This window comes from Rhinolophus sinicus, linkage group LG07 (assembly GCF_036562045.2).
Source record: "Rhinolophus sinicus isolate RSC01 linkage group LG07, ASM3656204v1, whole genome shotgun sequence".
NCBI lineage: Eukaryota > Metazoa > Chordata > Mammalia > Chiroptera > Rhinolophidae > Rhinolophus > Rhinolophus sinicus.
In genome coordinates, this window is record NC_133757.1 from 80288347 (window position 1) to 80305185 (window position 16839).

General features: G+C 50.2%; 1 protein-coding gene across 3 annotated transcripts; it reads right to left on the reverse strand.

Annotated features, from left to right (window-relative positions):
* Positions 1 to 1105: 1105 nt before the first annotated feature.
* Positions 1106 to 15686, reverse strand: LOC109450018 (cytochrome P450 4F3). 3 transcript variants are annotated; one of them, XM_074338001.1, is made up of 13 exons: positions 15587 to 15686; positions 14791 to 14989; positions 9994 to 10138; positions 8314 to 8367; positions 8092 to 8219; positions 6577 to 6698; positions 5590 to 5860; positions 5182 to 5248; positions 4862 to 4991; positions 2286 to 2419; positions 2134 to 2198; positions 1884 to 1966; positions 1106 to 1705 (listed from the first exon to the last, which is right to left on the reverse strand). In XM_074338001.1, the coding sequence occupies exons 2-13, from the start codon at positions 14986 to 14988 to the stop codon at positions 1528 to 1530; spliced, it is 1575 nt and encodes a 524-aa protein (XP_074194102.1). In that variant the 5' UTR covers position 14989; positions 15587 to 15686; the 3' UTR covers positions 1106 to 1527. The 3 variants fall into 3 exon arrangements, 2 of the variants coding, with proteins under 2 accessions (XP_074194102.1, XP_074194101.1); XM_074338000.1 differs by having other exon boundaries at positions 15472 to 15603; XR_012498067.1 differs by lacking the exon at positions 2134 to 2198 and having other exon boundaries at positions 1568 to 1705; positions 15472 to 15603.
* Positions 15687 to 16839: the final 1153 nt, after the last annotated feature.

The window sequence follows — 16839 nt, forward strand, 5'->3', positions numbered from 1 at the left end:
TATTTTCCACTGTGCATTTTTTTTTCATGAGTGAGTGTATCCCTTGTCAAAAATATGACATTTAAAAATGTAGGTACCACCTGTCCGTCTCATCTAGTGAGCCTCCAGTGGTTCCCCAAGTGATCGGATATGCCTAGGAATGAGACACACCTTGAAAATCACATCCTTTGTAGGTTAACGTGTATCTCTGAAGCCAAGCTGGCCAAATTCACCCAACAACACCACTCACCAACTGAGTGACCTTGAGCAAGTGAGTTAATCTTTTGGATCCACAAGACCGGTGTGAGAGTGTTTACCTGGGGGACCTGAAGTGTCATCTAGTCCCTTCTCAGTGGTCTACCTCTGTTAATAGGACCAAAAATCTCAGTGTCTGTGAAGTTGCCAGGCCATACATGTTCTATGAAAGGTGTTTAACCACACCCATATCTTACATGAATGTATGTGTATCTATTGCTATAAAAATAAAATTTCTACACCAAATGTTATTTCATTAAGAGTAACTCAATGTGTAATTGATAGCAATATCTCCAACCATCAATGTACATGAAGAGAATGCACAAAGTGAGACAAACTTTTAAATTATTTTCTAACATAATGCCATTTAAAAAATAGAGTGGCTTTAATACTTAACACTTAAGGATTTTAAAGACCCCAAAATGACGTTTTTGTATCATGGAAAGATGAGTTAATGGCATGGAAAGATGTTCACAACATATTATTATATGAAAAACCCAGATTAATAAAGATACGCATGATAAAATAGCCTTTTTGTTTGAGGTAAAATGCACGTAACATAAAAGGTACCATTTTAACTATTATAAAGTGTATAACTTAGTACATTCACAGTGTCATACAACCACCACCTCTGTCTAGTTCCAAGACATTTTCATCACCCAAAAAGGAGACCCTGTCCCCATTAGCAGTCACTCCCTATCTCCCCTCCCCCAGCCCCTGACAACCACCAGACTGCTTTCAGTCTCTGTGGATTTGCCTGTTATGAACATTTCATATAAATGGAATCATATAATATGTGACCTTGTTGACTGGCTTCTTTCACTTAAAATAATGTTTTCAAAGTTCATCCATGTTGTAATATGTATCCATGCTTCATTCCTTTTTATGACCCAGTAATATTCCCTGTTGTGGATATACCACATTCTGTTTATCCATTCATGTGCTAACGGATATTTGGATTGTTTCAAAGCCTCCATTTGGTCCCTCTCCTGCTCAAACATCTCCCATGGTTCCCCATTGCCCGCAGGATAAAATCCATGCTTGGGCTCTGGGAGAACCTGAAATCAAAGTGGGTGCCCCGGTGGTCAGCAGGAGAGGCAGTCAGGGTACAGAGCTCAGAAACTCCAGACCCCACCTCCACCACGCGCACTCCCCAGGTCCTGCAGGCCCCGAGCAAACCCTGCTGCCTCCTGGGGAAGCTGGGACAGAGGTTACAGCACAGTTTCTTTTTCCTGGGAACCTGCAAAGGGAGGTATTTAGGTCAGGGAAGATCTCAGGCCGGGTGGTGGAGGGTCACTGAGGGCCGGTGCTCAGCGGCTCCACCCGCAGCCAAAGTCCGTCCTCGGTTCTAAGGATGAGCTCCGGCTTCCTGCGCGGCTCCGCCTCATCTGGCAGGACGCGGAAGCGCAGCAGGGTGAGTGCCAGGACCACCTTCATCTCGGTCATGGCGAAGGTCTGCCCGATGCAGTTCCTGCGGGCGTGAGGGAGGAGGGACTCAGATTGCGGGTGGGACCTGACCCGGAGCCCATCCCAGCCCGCAGGGGTAGAGAAGGGGGGTAATTGTGCCTGGGACCCCCATGTAGGCTGCCATGTCCCCTGAGCCCCACCACCCAAGGTCCAGTCCCGCCGCAGACACCTGCTGGTCTCACCTGGGCCCCGCTGAGAAAGGAATAAAAGCCAGAGGTGATCTCTTCTGGGAGATTTCTGGGTCAAAGCGGAAGGGGTTGTACACCTGGGAGCAGAGAGAGGCAGGGCTGCTGGGTGGGTTTTCTCAGGACACCCAGACGCCCCCCAGAAAACATGTGGATACAGTGGAGGAGGAGTGTCTGATTTTCCGGGTCAGGACCCTGCCCCTTCACCAGGTCCCTGGATGGGCTGTGGGGGGGAGGGGGGCAGCACCTCAGGGTTTGGCCAGACAGACGGGTTGTGATGAACCCCAAAGATGCTGATGACACAGGTGTTCCCTGTGGAAAAGTGGGGGGTGGTCAGGACGAGGGCCCTGCTGATGGGACCATCCCCCCCCCGCCCCCATCATCAGTCATTGTCAGCACCTTTGGGGATGACACGGCCATCAGGGAGCTTAATGTCCTCGGTACAGCGGCGGGAGATGACCGTCACCGGGGGGTGCAAGCGCAGACTCTCCTTGATGCACATGGTTATGAAGGGCAACTGGGTCAGGTCGTCCCTAAGGAACACCCCCCCCCCAACAGTTATTCAGGGAGCAAAACCAGACACCCGCAGTCCTTCTGCCCCAAGAGAGCCTCTCCCCACCTTGCTCTGACCCTCACTCCTATAATAAAATAAATTGCACAGGGACCAAAAAAGTAAGCATTAGAAAGTCAAAATCACAAGTAACTAGAAGAAAATGTAGGCTGGTATTTTTACAAGCATTTCTGAGCAAAACACAACACTCACAGGGTATCCATAAAAGCTTTAATACATTTGCACTAAAAAGTTTTTAAATTATATACTTGGCTTAAAAAGCATATGTGTGTGTGTGTGTGTGTGTGTGTGTGTGTGTGTATGATGGACTTATACAGTTATTTGAATAAATAAGATCCACTCCACGCTCTAAGGTGGGAAGATCTAATATAAAAGTACCAATTCTTTCTAAATTAATCAATGCAATCCAATAAAAATCTAGTTGTTGTGGTTCTTTTTTTGGAACTTGTTTATCTTATTTTAAAGAATTAAAGTTCATCAAGAACTAGGTCAATTTAAAAATAAAAGATCAAAGAAAGAGAACTCAATCTACCAGATATTAAGACCTATTACAAAAGTATACCTAGTAATAAAAAAAAAAGTGTGGTACTGTTGCAAGAACAGGAAAACAGACCCATGGTATAGAATAGAGCGCTTGGAGACCACACATGAACAGGTGAAAATTTAGCATCTGGTAAAGGAGACTCCATAAACCTCTGGGCAATGGATGGATAGTTTGGTAGAAGGTGCTCAGACAACTGGCGACATGGAAATGAAAAGAACTAGATATTTATCGACTCCCTTTACAGGGTGATGGGTGGGTTAACTAACATTATTGTAGTCCTTTCACAATATATATGTATATCAAATCATCACATTGTACACCTCACACTTATACAGTGTTATATGTTCATTATCTCTCAATAAAGTTGGGAGAAAAAAACAGGTTTATTTTCATTGTAAAACATTTAATACTACTTGAACTTTTACCAACTGTGTAATTTTTTGAAGTTGGAAGGAAAACATTTCTCCATGTCACAGAACTGCTGTGCTGAGCAAACCCTTGAAGTTGAGGGCACTACATCTAAAGTGCTTTCCAGTCCAACATGTCCTTTCCATCCTTCAGCCCTTGGCCAGAATCTGCCCCCGAGGCCCTCAGGCCCCAGCTCATCCCCTCCAGTTTGCCCCCGTAGCTGCAAAGAGATATTTCTAAGGCCCATATCTGACATGTGTCTCTCTGCTGCTCAAACATCTCCCATGGCTCCCCCTTGCCCTAAGTTAGTCATGGATCTCCCTTCAAGAAAGAACCTGCTGTACAGCTGCAAGGAAAACAGCTGAAGGATCTCTGGGCCTTGCTGCAGTATTCAAGCCAAGGCCACACTTACCTGAGCACCGGCCATGACTATCTGACCATTTCTGCCAAATGTGAGACCACTAATGGCAGCATTCCTGCCCGCTTTTACCTTTTATCCAATATCAACTTCCCCAAAGAGTTGAAGTGACACTTTTGGAAACTCTAAACATAGATTCCAAAGCATTTCAAGGGGAGCTTCCATTACCAGCTCAGCCTCCTTGGGATTCCTTCTGGTTCTTCACACGGTAAATAGCACAAGGATCCAGGCACCTTGACTTCCTCCCAAACACGCCAGGCTCATTCCTGCATGCTTCTGTCCTGGCCTTTACACAAGCTATCCCCTGGCCAGGAGCACTAGACATTGGGGTGCTACCCACACCCAATGTGGTGATTCCATATTTGCGGTTTCACTACCCAGTCTCACCTCCTTTCCTCTCAGCCCCCGCCTTGCCCAGGTAGGACTCAGATGGGACTGGACACTGAGTTGGGAAAGGGCAGACCGTGTGTATGTGTTTACTAAATGAAGAGATGGATGGTTATTTTTACCCCCAAAGATCTCTTGGGAATCCCTGGAATAGACTATTAGGTGGGAATTAGAGAAAAAAAAGCCAAAAGTAAGGGGAGTGAGGGAAAAAAATTGCAACTTCAGGCAGAAATGAAAGGGAGGAGAGAAGAAGTTCATTTAGTGAACACATGATGGATGGCGTCCGTTCTACACACATTGTCACAATTCTCCAAGCAGCCCTGTGGGGAAGAGACCACAAACACACACACAACTAATTTACAGAGGAGAAAGGTAGCATTCAGAAAAGGAAACTGATTTTACTAAAGTCATGTAGCAAGTTAGTGGGGCAATAAGTGTGGACACTCAGATCTTTCTGTCCCCAAAGCCTGTAACATTTCCCCTGCTATCCAGGCTGTATAGCAGACCCTGCCTCTGGGCTCTGCTCCCATTCCCACTAAATGGTATGACAGGATGACAGAATCAACAAAAAGATCTTCCCTCTTCTCCACATTGGGAGCAGAGCCAATGAGAGGGGCTCAGAAGAGGCTGTGAGAACCTGCACTCACCATTCAATCTCTTTAGGCTCACGGTCCCTCAGGAGCTCCTGCACCTCCTGCCGGCAGCGCTCCTGGTATTCTGGGTGTTTCGCGAGGTTGTACAGGACCCAGGAGAGGCCGCTGGCTGTGGTGTCATGGCCTGAAAGGCAGCCAGACAGGTTTGGGTTTCTGGGCTGCTTCAGCACCGGAGGGTGGACAGCGCCCTTACATTAAGGGCCTAAGGGAGGGTTGAGAGGATGGGGCAAGATGGGGTAGCGCAGGGCTCAGCTGCCGAGTCGATGGGATAGAGAGGCTGCAACCCCTCTGAAGTCTCACACTGGAACCCTCACCCTCAAACATGAAGGTGTCAGCCTCAGCTCGAATATCCTCATCTGACAGTTTCTTCCCATCTTCATCCTTGAGAAAGGGCAAGATGCCTCGAATCACACCAGCTCTGAGGGTGCCTATGTCTAAGCTGAAACAGTTCCTGACGCTCCATCATCCAAGCAGGATCCTTCCCTCCTCATCTCCAGAGCTCACCGCACACACCTCCTCCCTGGTCTCCTGCCTCCTGTTTACTCCTTCCAGACAGCCTTCCACACAGTCATGTCTACAGCTTATCTCTGACTCATTCTTCCCTCCCTCAAGCACCCTCCATGGCTCCCCAGTGCCCTTTGCATCAAGCCCGAGTTCTTCGATCTGACATTTGAAATCAAGGTCCATTCTACCTCTTGAATTCAGATCCCAGAGAAGCCCACCTTGGCCAGCAGGAGCACGTCAATGAAGTCCAAAGTCTTGGTCTTAGCCTTGGCCTTGAGGAAGTCATGGGAACCCTGACTAAGGAGAGTGCGGCGCCGCTCCTGGATGACGGCATCTGTGAAGTCATGCACCAGCCTACAAGCCCTACGGAAACGCCACCCATCAAGGGTGAGGTGGTACAGGAAATCCATGTACAGGAAGATCTGCTGGACCCGTTTAGTCATGAGGGCACTGAGCTCCAAGATGGCAGCAATGTATTCACTAGCTTTCCTGCAGGGCCAGGCCAGAGAGAGAAAACAGCTCCTTAACACACATGAAACCCCGAGAGGCCCTCCCAGCCAGAACCCAGGACCAAATTCCATCTGGAAAAAGGTGCCCTCCAAACATGCTACCATCTCTATCATCCGCCTCATGTGCTAGACCCCAGGACAGAGCTTAGAAATCATACTAAGCTCTCTCTCCTACGCAGTATCTGGCCCTGCCCATTCTTCCATGGTTTCTCTCAAATCTGCCCCATTTTCTCCACCAACCTCAGCCCTTCTTCTCTCTGTGGTCTCCTTGCACACTGTGTCTACACAACAGTCAATCATCTCTAGAGTCAGACGTCCAAGCTCAGCTTTGACCACCACCCTCATCTGCTCAAACACCTTCCGTAGCTCTCTGGAAACCTCAGGATAAAGTTCATACCCCTTTTCCTGGCCTTTGAATGGCCTCAAGATCTAACCCCTGCCAAGCCCTCCAACCTCATTTCCAAGATGTCTCCTCACTGTTGCACACACTCTGCTCCTCCTAGACTCCTGGCGTTTACCAAACATTTCTACCCACCTGAAAAGATGACTCTTTCTCCTTCCTCTTCCTTGTCCTTTAATGTCCATCTCTGACCCACCTCCTCTAGGAAGGCACTTCTGGTTGCCCTGGTCAGTCCTCCCTCCATCTACTCCCTTGGGTCTATGGCTCATGTTCCCGGGCTCTGGGCAGAGACTCACTCCTGGCAATTGCTGTCAAAACTGAAGACGCATTTCTGCAGACTGTCCAGGGTCATGAGGCTGATGTGTTCAAACATGTCCAGACGGGCGCTGCCTTCTGAGGCCAGACGTTGCCACTTGGCCTGGACAGAGAATAGGGCAGAGCTGAGGCTAGGACCTGCCTCCCTAGAACCCCTCCACAAAACCAACCACCTGGATGGACTCCCCAAGACCCAGCCTCTTGGTCCTCTGCCCCAAGCACCCATCCCCAAGAAAGACCATGTTTGAGTGGGAGTGGAAGCTGTTACACTTAGGACACGAAAACCCCATGGCTTGGAGTCAGAAGACCTGGGATCAAGGTCCAGTTCTGTCTATTATGCTCTGTGTGCCACAAGGGTCAACTCATTGCCCTCCTCTGGCTCCACCTGTCAAATCTTCAGTACCAGTGAAGATGGCCTGCTTTGGTGTCAGACAAACCACGTTAGAATCCCTGATCTACCACTCATAGCTAACTTACTAGCAATGTGAACTTGGGCTAGCTCCCTAACCTCTCTGACCTTCTGTTTCATCATCTGTAAAGTGGCAATAATAATCATCTCTACCTGATGGCATTGTTAAAATTCAATTAGACAACATATGCCATAGAATTGGCATATCATTTCTGCTGTACAGTCAATGTTAAGTAACTGTTAGCTATCATCTTCCTCTTCATCATTATCATAGTGCTGGTGGCTGCAAAAATGTCCTCATTTCTTTGTCCTTCCCTATAGACTCATCCTTTGCAATAAGACCTTGCAGCTTTTCTATTTGGAGGTAGAACCTCTTTCTCCACCTCTTGAATCTGAGCTAGATGTAGAGCTTGATTAGGCCAATAGGAGAAGATGGAAATGATGGTGTGCTAATTCTGAAACTAGGCTTCAAGAGGTACTGCATGTTTCTGCTCATTCTGCTAGAACGTAGCCTCCATCATGCGAGTAAAGCCAGGCTAGCATACTAGAAACACAAATGCAGGAGTCCAGTTGTCCCACCAAAGCCATCCTAGATGAGCTGGCTGACCCCCAAATATGTGACAGAGCTGAGCCTGGACCAGAGCTGTCTACGGAACCCACCCATGACCACAGACATTGAGTGATTCCATCCAAGACAAGAATGACTCAATTGACCCATCATCTCAGGAGCAATACCAAACACTAATTTTTTCAAGCCCGTGAGTTTTAAGGTGGTGTGTTATGCAGAAAAGCTACTATTCAATCTTCATCATTACCATCTTCAATTTAGAGGGCTTTAGTGAGCAGACTAGAAACTGAAGCCTTCTGAGCACCTACTAGTGCTGGGAATATGATTCCATTACATCATCTTGACCACCCTTTAAAAGGGATAATTATCTAAATTTACAGATAAGGAAACTGAGGCTTGGCAATGAGAAGCAATGGCCCCAAAGCCATTTAGCAGAACAAGGACTCTCCAGATGTTGTGTCTGAGGCCACTCCCCCTTTTCTAAGGCTCCAGCTGGGACCCTGGGTTCAAGGAACTCACATGCATGATGTCTGCACTCTTGTTGAAAATCTTCATATAAGGCTTCAAGATTTCAAAGTGGAAGGCGGGTGTCAGCAGGTGGCGGTGGTGTCTCCACTTGTCACCAGCACTTAGCAGGAGCCCATCCCCTAATAGAGGCAGCCACAGGGGAGTGGGCAAGGTCAGTGCCTTCCCCTGGTCCCCAGAGGTTCTCCCCAACCCCCTTCACCTGTAGTTACTCACCCAGCCAGGGCTTCATGAAGTTGTAGAAAAACATGTCCTTGGGTGCAATGGTGGCTGACATGAATGAGAACCATCAGGAACCATGGAGAGGGGGAGGGGAGGAACATTTGGTGGGGCAAGGAGGCTCCCAGCCAGGGGTCTGCATTCCCCCTCCAAGCCCAGCATAGCAGGAATGGGACAAGGGCAGAAGAAACAGGGAGGAGGAGGAGGGAAGCAAGGAGGGACTAGACCAGGCTGCAGCAGAGAAGAGCAAAGGCAGAGCCCACAGACATACCCCCATGTACTTAGACACACCCCAACATGCAACAACATGCCCAGCACACCTTGACATGGCTCCTACATGGTCCAACATGCTGTACACACGCAAACATAGCTCAGCGCTCTACAAAACACCGTTACAGAGGTCTACAAGACCCTGTCTGCCCCAGCACTCTCTGACATCTCCTGGGACATCTGACATGGCCCCAACATGTGTTAACATGTCCTGATATGGCCCCAACATATATGACATGCCCTGACATGATACAGCATGCTCTGACGTGGGACCAAAGACAATCTGACATGACCTCAGTGTGTCCCACAGACGGGCCCCAGATAGGACTTAAATATGGTCTCATTAATGTCCCAAACATGGTTTGTGTGTGACCCAGAGTTCCTCAATATTCCCCTCCACCCTATATGCAGCATGGTGCTTAGCTCCTCTCTCCTTAAAGAGACCAAAGGATGCTGCCCCCACTTCCGATGCTGAGCTTCACTCACCATGAAGAGCTGCCACTGCTCCCTCTAGACCAGCCCCCAGGACCAACGACACAGTTAAGCAACCCACAATGCTCTGGCCATCTTCCCCCCACCCTCAAAATCACCTTCTCGCTTAGGGTGCCTCCCATCAGAGGCAGCTAGGGCAGCTGAGAACATCCAGAACGAAGGGGTAAGCTTCAGCGTGCTCTGTGGCCTTGAGAGCTCACTGTGCCTCTCTGAGCTTCCGTTTCCTCACTCAGGAAATGCCCACCTAGCAAGGACGCTGGTGGATGGACATCTAGCACCTGCCTGTCCAGCGTCCATCCCCTTCTCCTAGAACCACTCTTCTCCACCCTCAATGCGAGCAGTTAGGGGTATGGCTGTGCCAGCCCTTCCTCTGCTCCAGGGCTCAGCATATGACCCTGAACCTTGGCAATCAAGTTGCAGTGATTAGATGAGGAATTGGTCCCTGTGACCCAGGCCAGGCCATTTGAAGGAATCCTGCAATTTTTCCTGGGTCTGTGGGGAATTATCTCATTTTTCTGTGGGGGTTGAGCTCTGAGATTCCTCTTTACCAACATGAGAGCGAAGCCAGCAGAGAGGAACACAGAACTACTAGATGAAGGCAGATTTCCCACGGCTTTGTTTGAAGACCCGGATCCAGCCATGCCTGAAGACAAACGTCCCTGAGCTTTCCCGTAGATAGATTCCCTTTCTTTACGTAAACCAACAGTGTTGAGTTTCCACCACTCAAAACTGAAAGAGACTTTGGCAACCAGAGAGAGACAGGGACCTTTCCAGAGTCAGAGCAGGTTAGTGTCACAGCCATGGTCTTTGTCAGCGTTTCCCATTCCCCTGCTCAACCTGGTCTGTCCAGGGGTGGGAAGGGTTGGAAGCAGGGGCAGGGGAGAGGCTGGAGTTGAGGGCTCCTAGGAGAGATACCTGAGGCCTGGAGCACGGGGGCAACAAACTTAGGATGGACGAGCCGCAGGACAGGGTAGAAGGGCCCAATCCACCAGAGTTGGACATCACGGAAGTGGCGGCCCAGATGCTCCAACAGACGTAAGCCCTCCTCATTGATCGTCACCTGGGGATGGGTGGGGATGAGGCCAGGCCTGGCAAGGGGCCAGAGATGCTACAACTGCCACCGTACCCCTCAATCCACCACATCCCACTCACCCCCTCACCCCTGCTGCCTGTAGTATTGGTCTGTGTCTGTCTCCACCTCACTAAGTCAGATTCTCTCTGTTGGTCTTTGTCTTTTATTTGTGTCTATCTACCTATGTGCCTCTTCTTGTCCCCTCACTCTCTTCATCTCTGTTTCTTTAGATAATAGATAAATAGACAGATTAGATAGATGGATGGGTAGGTAGATAGACAGATAGGTAAGATAGATAATAGATGATAGATAGATGACAGATAGATAGATAGATAGATAGATAGATAGATAGATAGATAGATAGATAAAGGATGGATGGAGAGGAATAGCCTGTTCAAAGCCCTGGAGCAGAAAGCCAGCACTTGGCCATGAGCAGCAAGGAGTTCAGTGCAGCTAGAGTGAAATGGGTGAGGGGCAGAGAAAAGGTAGAGAGGAAAGCAGCTGTAGCAGGGCATCAAGACTGGGCAGAGGTAGGGGACTGATTCTGTGGGTGCTGGGGAGCCATGGAGAGTGTGGAGATGAAGAAAAACAGATGGGGAGTTGGATAGATGGACAGAGAAAGAGAGAGATACAGAGAAAGAGTGAGGGAGAGACAGAGAGAAGGATAAAAAAAGACAGATAAACAGGAAGGAGAAGAAATGAATACACACACAGATGCAAATACATGTATCTCATATGTATGTATGTATGTATGTATGTATCTATCTATCTAGCTAGCTAGCTAGCTAGCTAGCTATCAACCATTTATCCATCCATCATCTAACCATCTATCCATCCATCCATCCTTTATCTATCTATCCGTCATCTCTCACAGTGCATCCTGTCTATCTACCTCTCTCTCCTAAACTTATGAAAATGCCCATCAATTGTACCATTTACAAATGAGAAACTGAAGCCACGTCCCCCAAAAGGGGAGGAGGGCAGGTCGCCTCCTGGCTAGGCATCCTCTCCAGGTCCCTCAGGATGCCCCATCAGAGCCTGACAAATGCCCCCGGTGCTCCAGGCAGGTGACATAAGCCATTTCCTCTATGTGACCTGCTCTCTGCTCTCCAAAGACCCTGAGACATTTGATGAGATTGCTCCAGAGAGAGAGAGAGAGAAACTCAGCTGAGGTCACAAAGCAAGAGGGACTGGAGAAGGGAAGAGTGACCAAGGCCAGACCCCATGGCCAAGCCCTCAAAGGGGAAGTCAGAACTACGGTAACTTTATAATATTCCTGTTCCCAGGGCTCAGAGACCATTCCAGGACCCAGAATCTCAGGCAACCTTCAGCCTTCAGGATGAGCTTGGAATATCCTGTTCTGTGATGATCTGGTCTGGGAGATGGAAGGAGAGGAGTTGGTCACTCACCCCTTTGACCTTGGATGACTAAGGAAGGTGATGACAAGTTCACCTAGGCCTAGAACATGAACTGTACCATGACATCATCAATTATTTATTAACTGCCTACTGTATGTCAGCTTCTGGCATGGGTACTATATGTCTACCCCCCCAGTGCCACCATCTAGTGGGAGAGATGACTAATAAATAATTGGACAATTAAGTTTAATTGTGAGCAGGGTCAAGTCAGAGGTCAAAATCTGGAGATCAAGGACAGCTTCTAGAAGGCAGTGACATTTGGGTTGAAAATGGGAGTATGAGGAATCAACCCGATAACCACAGGAAGAGAAGCACTTCCAGTTAAAAGGGCAGCTTGAGCAAAGGCCCTGGGGTGGGAAGAGATTGGCTCACTAAGGAGATAAAGCAGGAGCTTGAAATATCTAGGATGTGGATAGGGCTGGAGAGGGTAGCAGACCTGGCCAGGCAAATTTAGTTTTTGTCTTCAGAGTGGTGGGCAGTCATTAAACCATTTTTGGCCAAGAAGACGTGTGATCTCAACTAAATTTCAGAAAAATATCTCCACGACTAAAGAGAGAGTGGATGATAGGGAACAGGAGTCACAATGCGGAGACTAGAGAGGGAGCTGGAAGAGGCTTCCAGAGAAAGATAATGGTGGCTATGGCCAGGGGTGACAGGAAGATGCAGAGAGGGATGGACTGAGCAGAGATTATGGAGGCAGCCCAGCCACACATGATGAAGAACTGAGGGACCAAATGTGCAGGTAAGAGAAGAGGGGGGCCCGGGGACTCTAAAGTATGGAATGTGGGCAACTGGAAAGATGGACTAGATGGGGGTGCAGGATTGTGGATGGAGCCATGAGTCCAGATTCCAGCTTGGTGGAACGAGGTATTTATGAGATGCCCACATGAGATGGAGAGTAAGGGGGCTGACATGTAGCCTCAGACTCAGGAGGAAGGTAACCTTGGAATTCACTGATGGAGGGAACTGATGGTCCACTCAGGAGTTGGAGCCCTGGATAAGGAGGTGAACTTGGGAGAGACAGGAGAGGGAGGAGAGGTGAGGACCTGGGGAATCCCCACATGGAAAGCTAGGGTGGGGCCGGCCCGGTGGCTCGGGCGGTTGGAGCTCCGTGCTCCTAACTCCTAACTCCGAAGGCTGCCGGTTCGATTCCCACATGGGCCAGTGGGCTCCCAGCCACAAGGTTGCCAGTTCAATTCCTCGAGTCCCGCAAGGGATGGTGGGCTCTGCCCCCTGCAACTAAGATTGAACACGGCACCTTGAGCTGAGCTGCCTCCCGGATGGCTCAGTTGTTGGTTGGAGCGCAGGCTCTCAACCACAAGGTTGCCAGTTCAATTCCTCGACTCCTGCAAGGGATGGTGGGAAGCGCCCCCTGCAACTAAAATTGAACACGGCACCTTGAGCTGAGCTGCCGCTGAGCTCCCGGATGGCTCAGTTGGTTGGAGTGTGTCCTCTCAACCACAAGGTTGCAGTTCGACTCCATGAGGATGGTGGGCTGCGCCCCCTGCAACTAGCAACGGCAGCTGGACCTGGAGCTGAGCTGCGCCCTCCACAACTAAGACAGAACAACAACTTGAATCTGAACAGAACCCTCCACAACTAAGATTGAAAGGACAACAACTTGACTTGAAGAAAAAGTCCTGTTCCCCTTCCCCAATAAAAAAAAAAAAAAAATCTAAAAAAAAGAAAAAGAAAGCTAGGGTGAAGGAGGAGCCACAGGGAGGTAGGAAAAGACCAGCACGGGCATTGTCCCGGAACCAAGAGAGAAAGAAGGTTCCGTGAGGACAGGATGGTCAACAATTCCGAGAGTTGCTTGGAGGTGGATGCGACAGGATTTAGGGACCTGGAGGTCCCAGTCATCTCACAGGAGCATGATGAATATGGGTCAGACTAGAGCAGGTGGGGATCAAGCAGGGAAACGGAGGCAATGAGTGAAGACAAGTCTTTGTCCATAAGGAGACAGCAGCGCGAGCAGACAGGAGGTTTTGTACAGAATGGGGCGCATTGCAGGTAGGAGGCTGGGGATTTCCCTGTCACTCCTCTGTCCTATTCTGTGACTCTCTCTATCATCATCATGGAGAATGGATCAAAGGATGTTGGGATTGAACTCCAACAGGCAAAGGTTTTCCAAAGGGCCATGAATGAAAGCTCCATCGGCAAGAGACTTCAGCCCTTGTGCAAAGGGTGGAATCAAAGCTAAATGTATCCAAGGAAGTGGGGTCAGAAGGAAGCTATTGGAGTGGAATGTAGAAGGCAACTGGACATCCTGGCAGAGTTTACGATGCGAGAAGTAGAAGAAGAGAGAGGCTGGAAGGAAGAGGGGGTTCTGGTCAGAGGACCTAACACTCAGGTCAATGGCTTTGGTGGCAGCACCTTTACAGGTGACGACAAAGTCCAAAGTGTGATTGTGGCAAAGGGGTGGACGCAGCACAAACAAAGGGCCTCTGGAGATGAGGCTAGGATGGGGCCTCTCCCAGGAAGGTTGGTCATAGGGGCAAAGGTCAGCGTGATTCCTTCTGAAACAAGAAGTGATCCACTTTTACATAAGTTGGACAATGAGGCCCATGAATGTGTCTGGGGATGGAAGGCCAGATAAGGAAAGGAAGGTGCCTGAGGAAGGGGGGGAGGAGAGACTGTTCACACCTCTCCTCCGGCCCAGCTGTGTCCGAGTGAGGGGAAGCGATGACAGAGGTCACAACTAATTCCTTTGGGGAAGAAGAGGCCCAGAAAGGAGCGGGCATGGGCCTGAGGCCTGGCAGACAGCAGACCCTGAGGAGGCCTCAAACCCACAGGTGGAGACTGAGGGAACACCAGGGGACCTGGCTCTGTGCAGCCGAGCCTGTGAGCCCCTCCGAGGAGCACCAATCGGGCCAAGACAGGCAGGAGATGATCCAAAGCAGAAGCTGGGTAAAGAAGGGTAAGAACAAGAAAGGTTTGGGTCATGGGGTGCACAGAGGAGAGAGGAATGGGCCTGGTGGGGGAGTGAGGAAAGAGGGCTACCTCACTTCCCTGCTGTCCTAGATCCCAGCCCATCCTCTGAGCCCCATTCCTAACCCTTTGGGAGGTCTCATGTCTGAGCCCCATTCCTAACCCTTTGGGAGGTCTCATGTCTGAGCCCCATTCCTAACCCTTTGGGAGGTCTCATGTCTGAGCCCCATTCCTAACCCTTTGGGAGGTCCATCCACCCTGGTACCCCAGACTCGTCCTGCTGCCCATACTCACCATGCCCAGATGACCCCAAAACCAGTTCCGCTTTGGGGGCTGCGGGAAACATCGGAGGCGGCAGCAGGTGTCATAGAAGGTGTATGTCCAGGCCAGGAAGCAGGCCAGGAGCCAGGAGGCCCCCACCAGTAGCAGGAGCTGCCATGGGGAGACCGCCAGCGGCCCCAGGCCCAGCCAGGACAGGCTCAGCTGCGGCATCCTGCAGGGCAGACAGGGTGAGCTCCTGGGCCCAGGACAGGGGCGGTAACAGTGAGCTGAGACAGAGACAGCTTACAGATAGCGGGAGACGGTCAGGGTGTGAGGGACAGGGAGGGGCAGGGAGGGCTCAGAGATGGGCAAGGGGGGGCTCAGGAGGGAAGGGAGAACCACCGGGGAAATACAGAGGGAGAGGGAGAGGGAGAGAGACAGAGAGACAGAGACTGAAAGGGAGAGACAGGGAGAGAGTGACAGAGAGACAGAGACAGATACAGAGATAGAGATAGAAATAGAGATATAGAGGGAGAGGGAGAGGGAGAGAGAGAGAGAGAGAGACAGAGAGACAGAGACTGAAAGGGAGAGACAGGGAGAGAGTGACAGAGAGATGGAGAGAAGAGGAGAGAGAGAAAGAGAAGGAAGAAAGAAAAAGACTAAGAAGAAACACCCAAAGTAAATCAGTGGAAGGCTGCCAGGGGCTCCAGTTACCAGGAAATCACCATCTCCTGGGCCACTCCTACTCCCTGGAGACACCCCTGCCTTGGGCAGTGCCCCTCCCCGTCCTGAACCAGGACCCTTAGCCCCACCAGCTCTAGCCTGGCACCTTCTGCCTGGAGCAGCTTGTCCCACACAACCTCCTTGCCCTGCTCCTGGAAGGTCTCTCCCTGACGGACTGACCTCTGAACCGTGGGAGGCTGGGCTTGGCTGACTTAGCCAATCCCTGAATGGGAGACTGCTTCCTCCCCGCTGGCAGTTGCATAAAACTTGAAGCCAGAGCCAGCTGGGTCCAGAGAGGAAGCTTTCCAAGGTCACACAGTGTGAGCAGTGGATCCTTAGAACTTAGCACCTCCGATGTGGGGTGAGGGCAAGTTGAGAATAGGCAAAGGGGACTCTGGGTCCCCCAGTGTACTGCCTCCCCTAGCGTTCTAAGGCCACACTGTGGCAGGTAAAAGCTTGATGCTTTAGTTGCCAGGTGAGCCTCGTCCCAAACATCTCACAGGCTCCTCTCACACTGGTGCCCAGAATCCGCTCAGAGTTATGCATATGAAATTCACAGAAGACAAAAAGCCTCTGGCCTTGGGGGTTCACAGTCTGGCAGGAGTTCAAGTCCTGCTTCCAGGCCACCCAGGGCCTAGGCTGAGAACTGCCTGCTGGGAACAGAAACAAACAAACCAGCCTGGCTGGGGATTTCCTCATCAGATTCAGGGGAGGAAGGGCCTAGTGGGAAGAGGGCACCTAAAGGTGAGGGAGGTAAGTCTGAGGGGTCCAGACAGAGGACGACAGAGCTGGGAGACCTTGAGTAAGTTCTGCCTCGCCCTTGCTCTGACTCTTGGATGTGCCAACCCCCTCCGGGCTGTCCTCCATCTGGAAAAGGGGATGTTGGATGAAGGCCTGAGAAGAGGCTGATCTTACCCAGTTCCTGTCCCAAATTTCCCTGAGAGGGGGTCTCAGCCCTTATGAGATCTGCCCATGGTCAGGATCCAAGATGAGGGTGAAATTGAAAAATGGAGCTGCTGAGTGAAAGGATTGGACGCTTTCCTCCTGCAATTAATAATAGAATGCTGGAGAAATGCCCAAACTCCCAGCCCTCATTCCTTCCAGTCCTACATGATCCAGCTTCAGGTGGCTGTTCCTGGTGTCCTTGGCAATTTGGGGTGCACTTCCCTAGAGCCTCCTCCTCCTATGCTGGGTTGGATCCACCTGCTGACAGGTCCACCCAGAGAAAAGCCAGGGGCAGGGCCAGGGAAGGTGAGAGGCAACAGGGCTGGCTACATAGATCTGGGGAGTAGTAGGAGGAAAAAAAACAAGAAACAAAGTCCAGAGAGGTACAGTAACTCACACCAGCCACACAGCAAA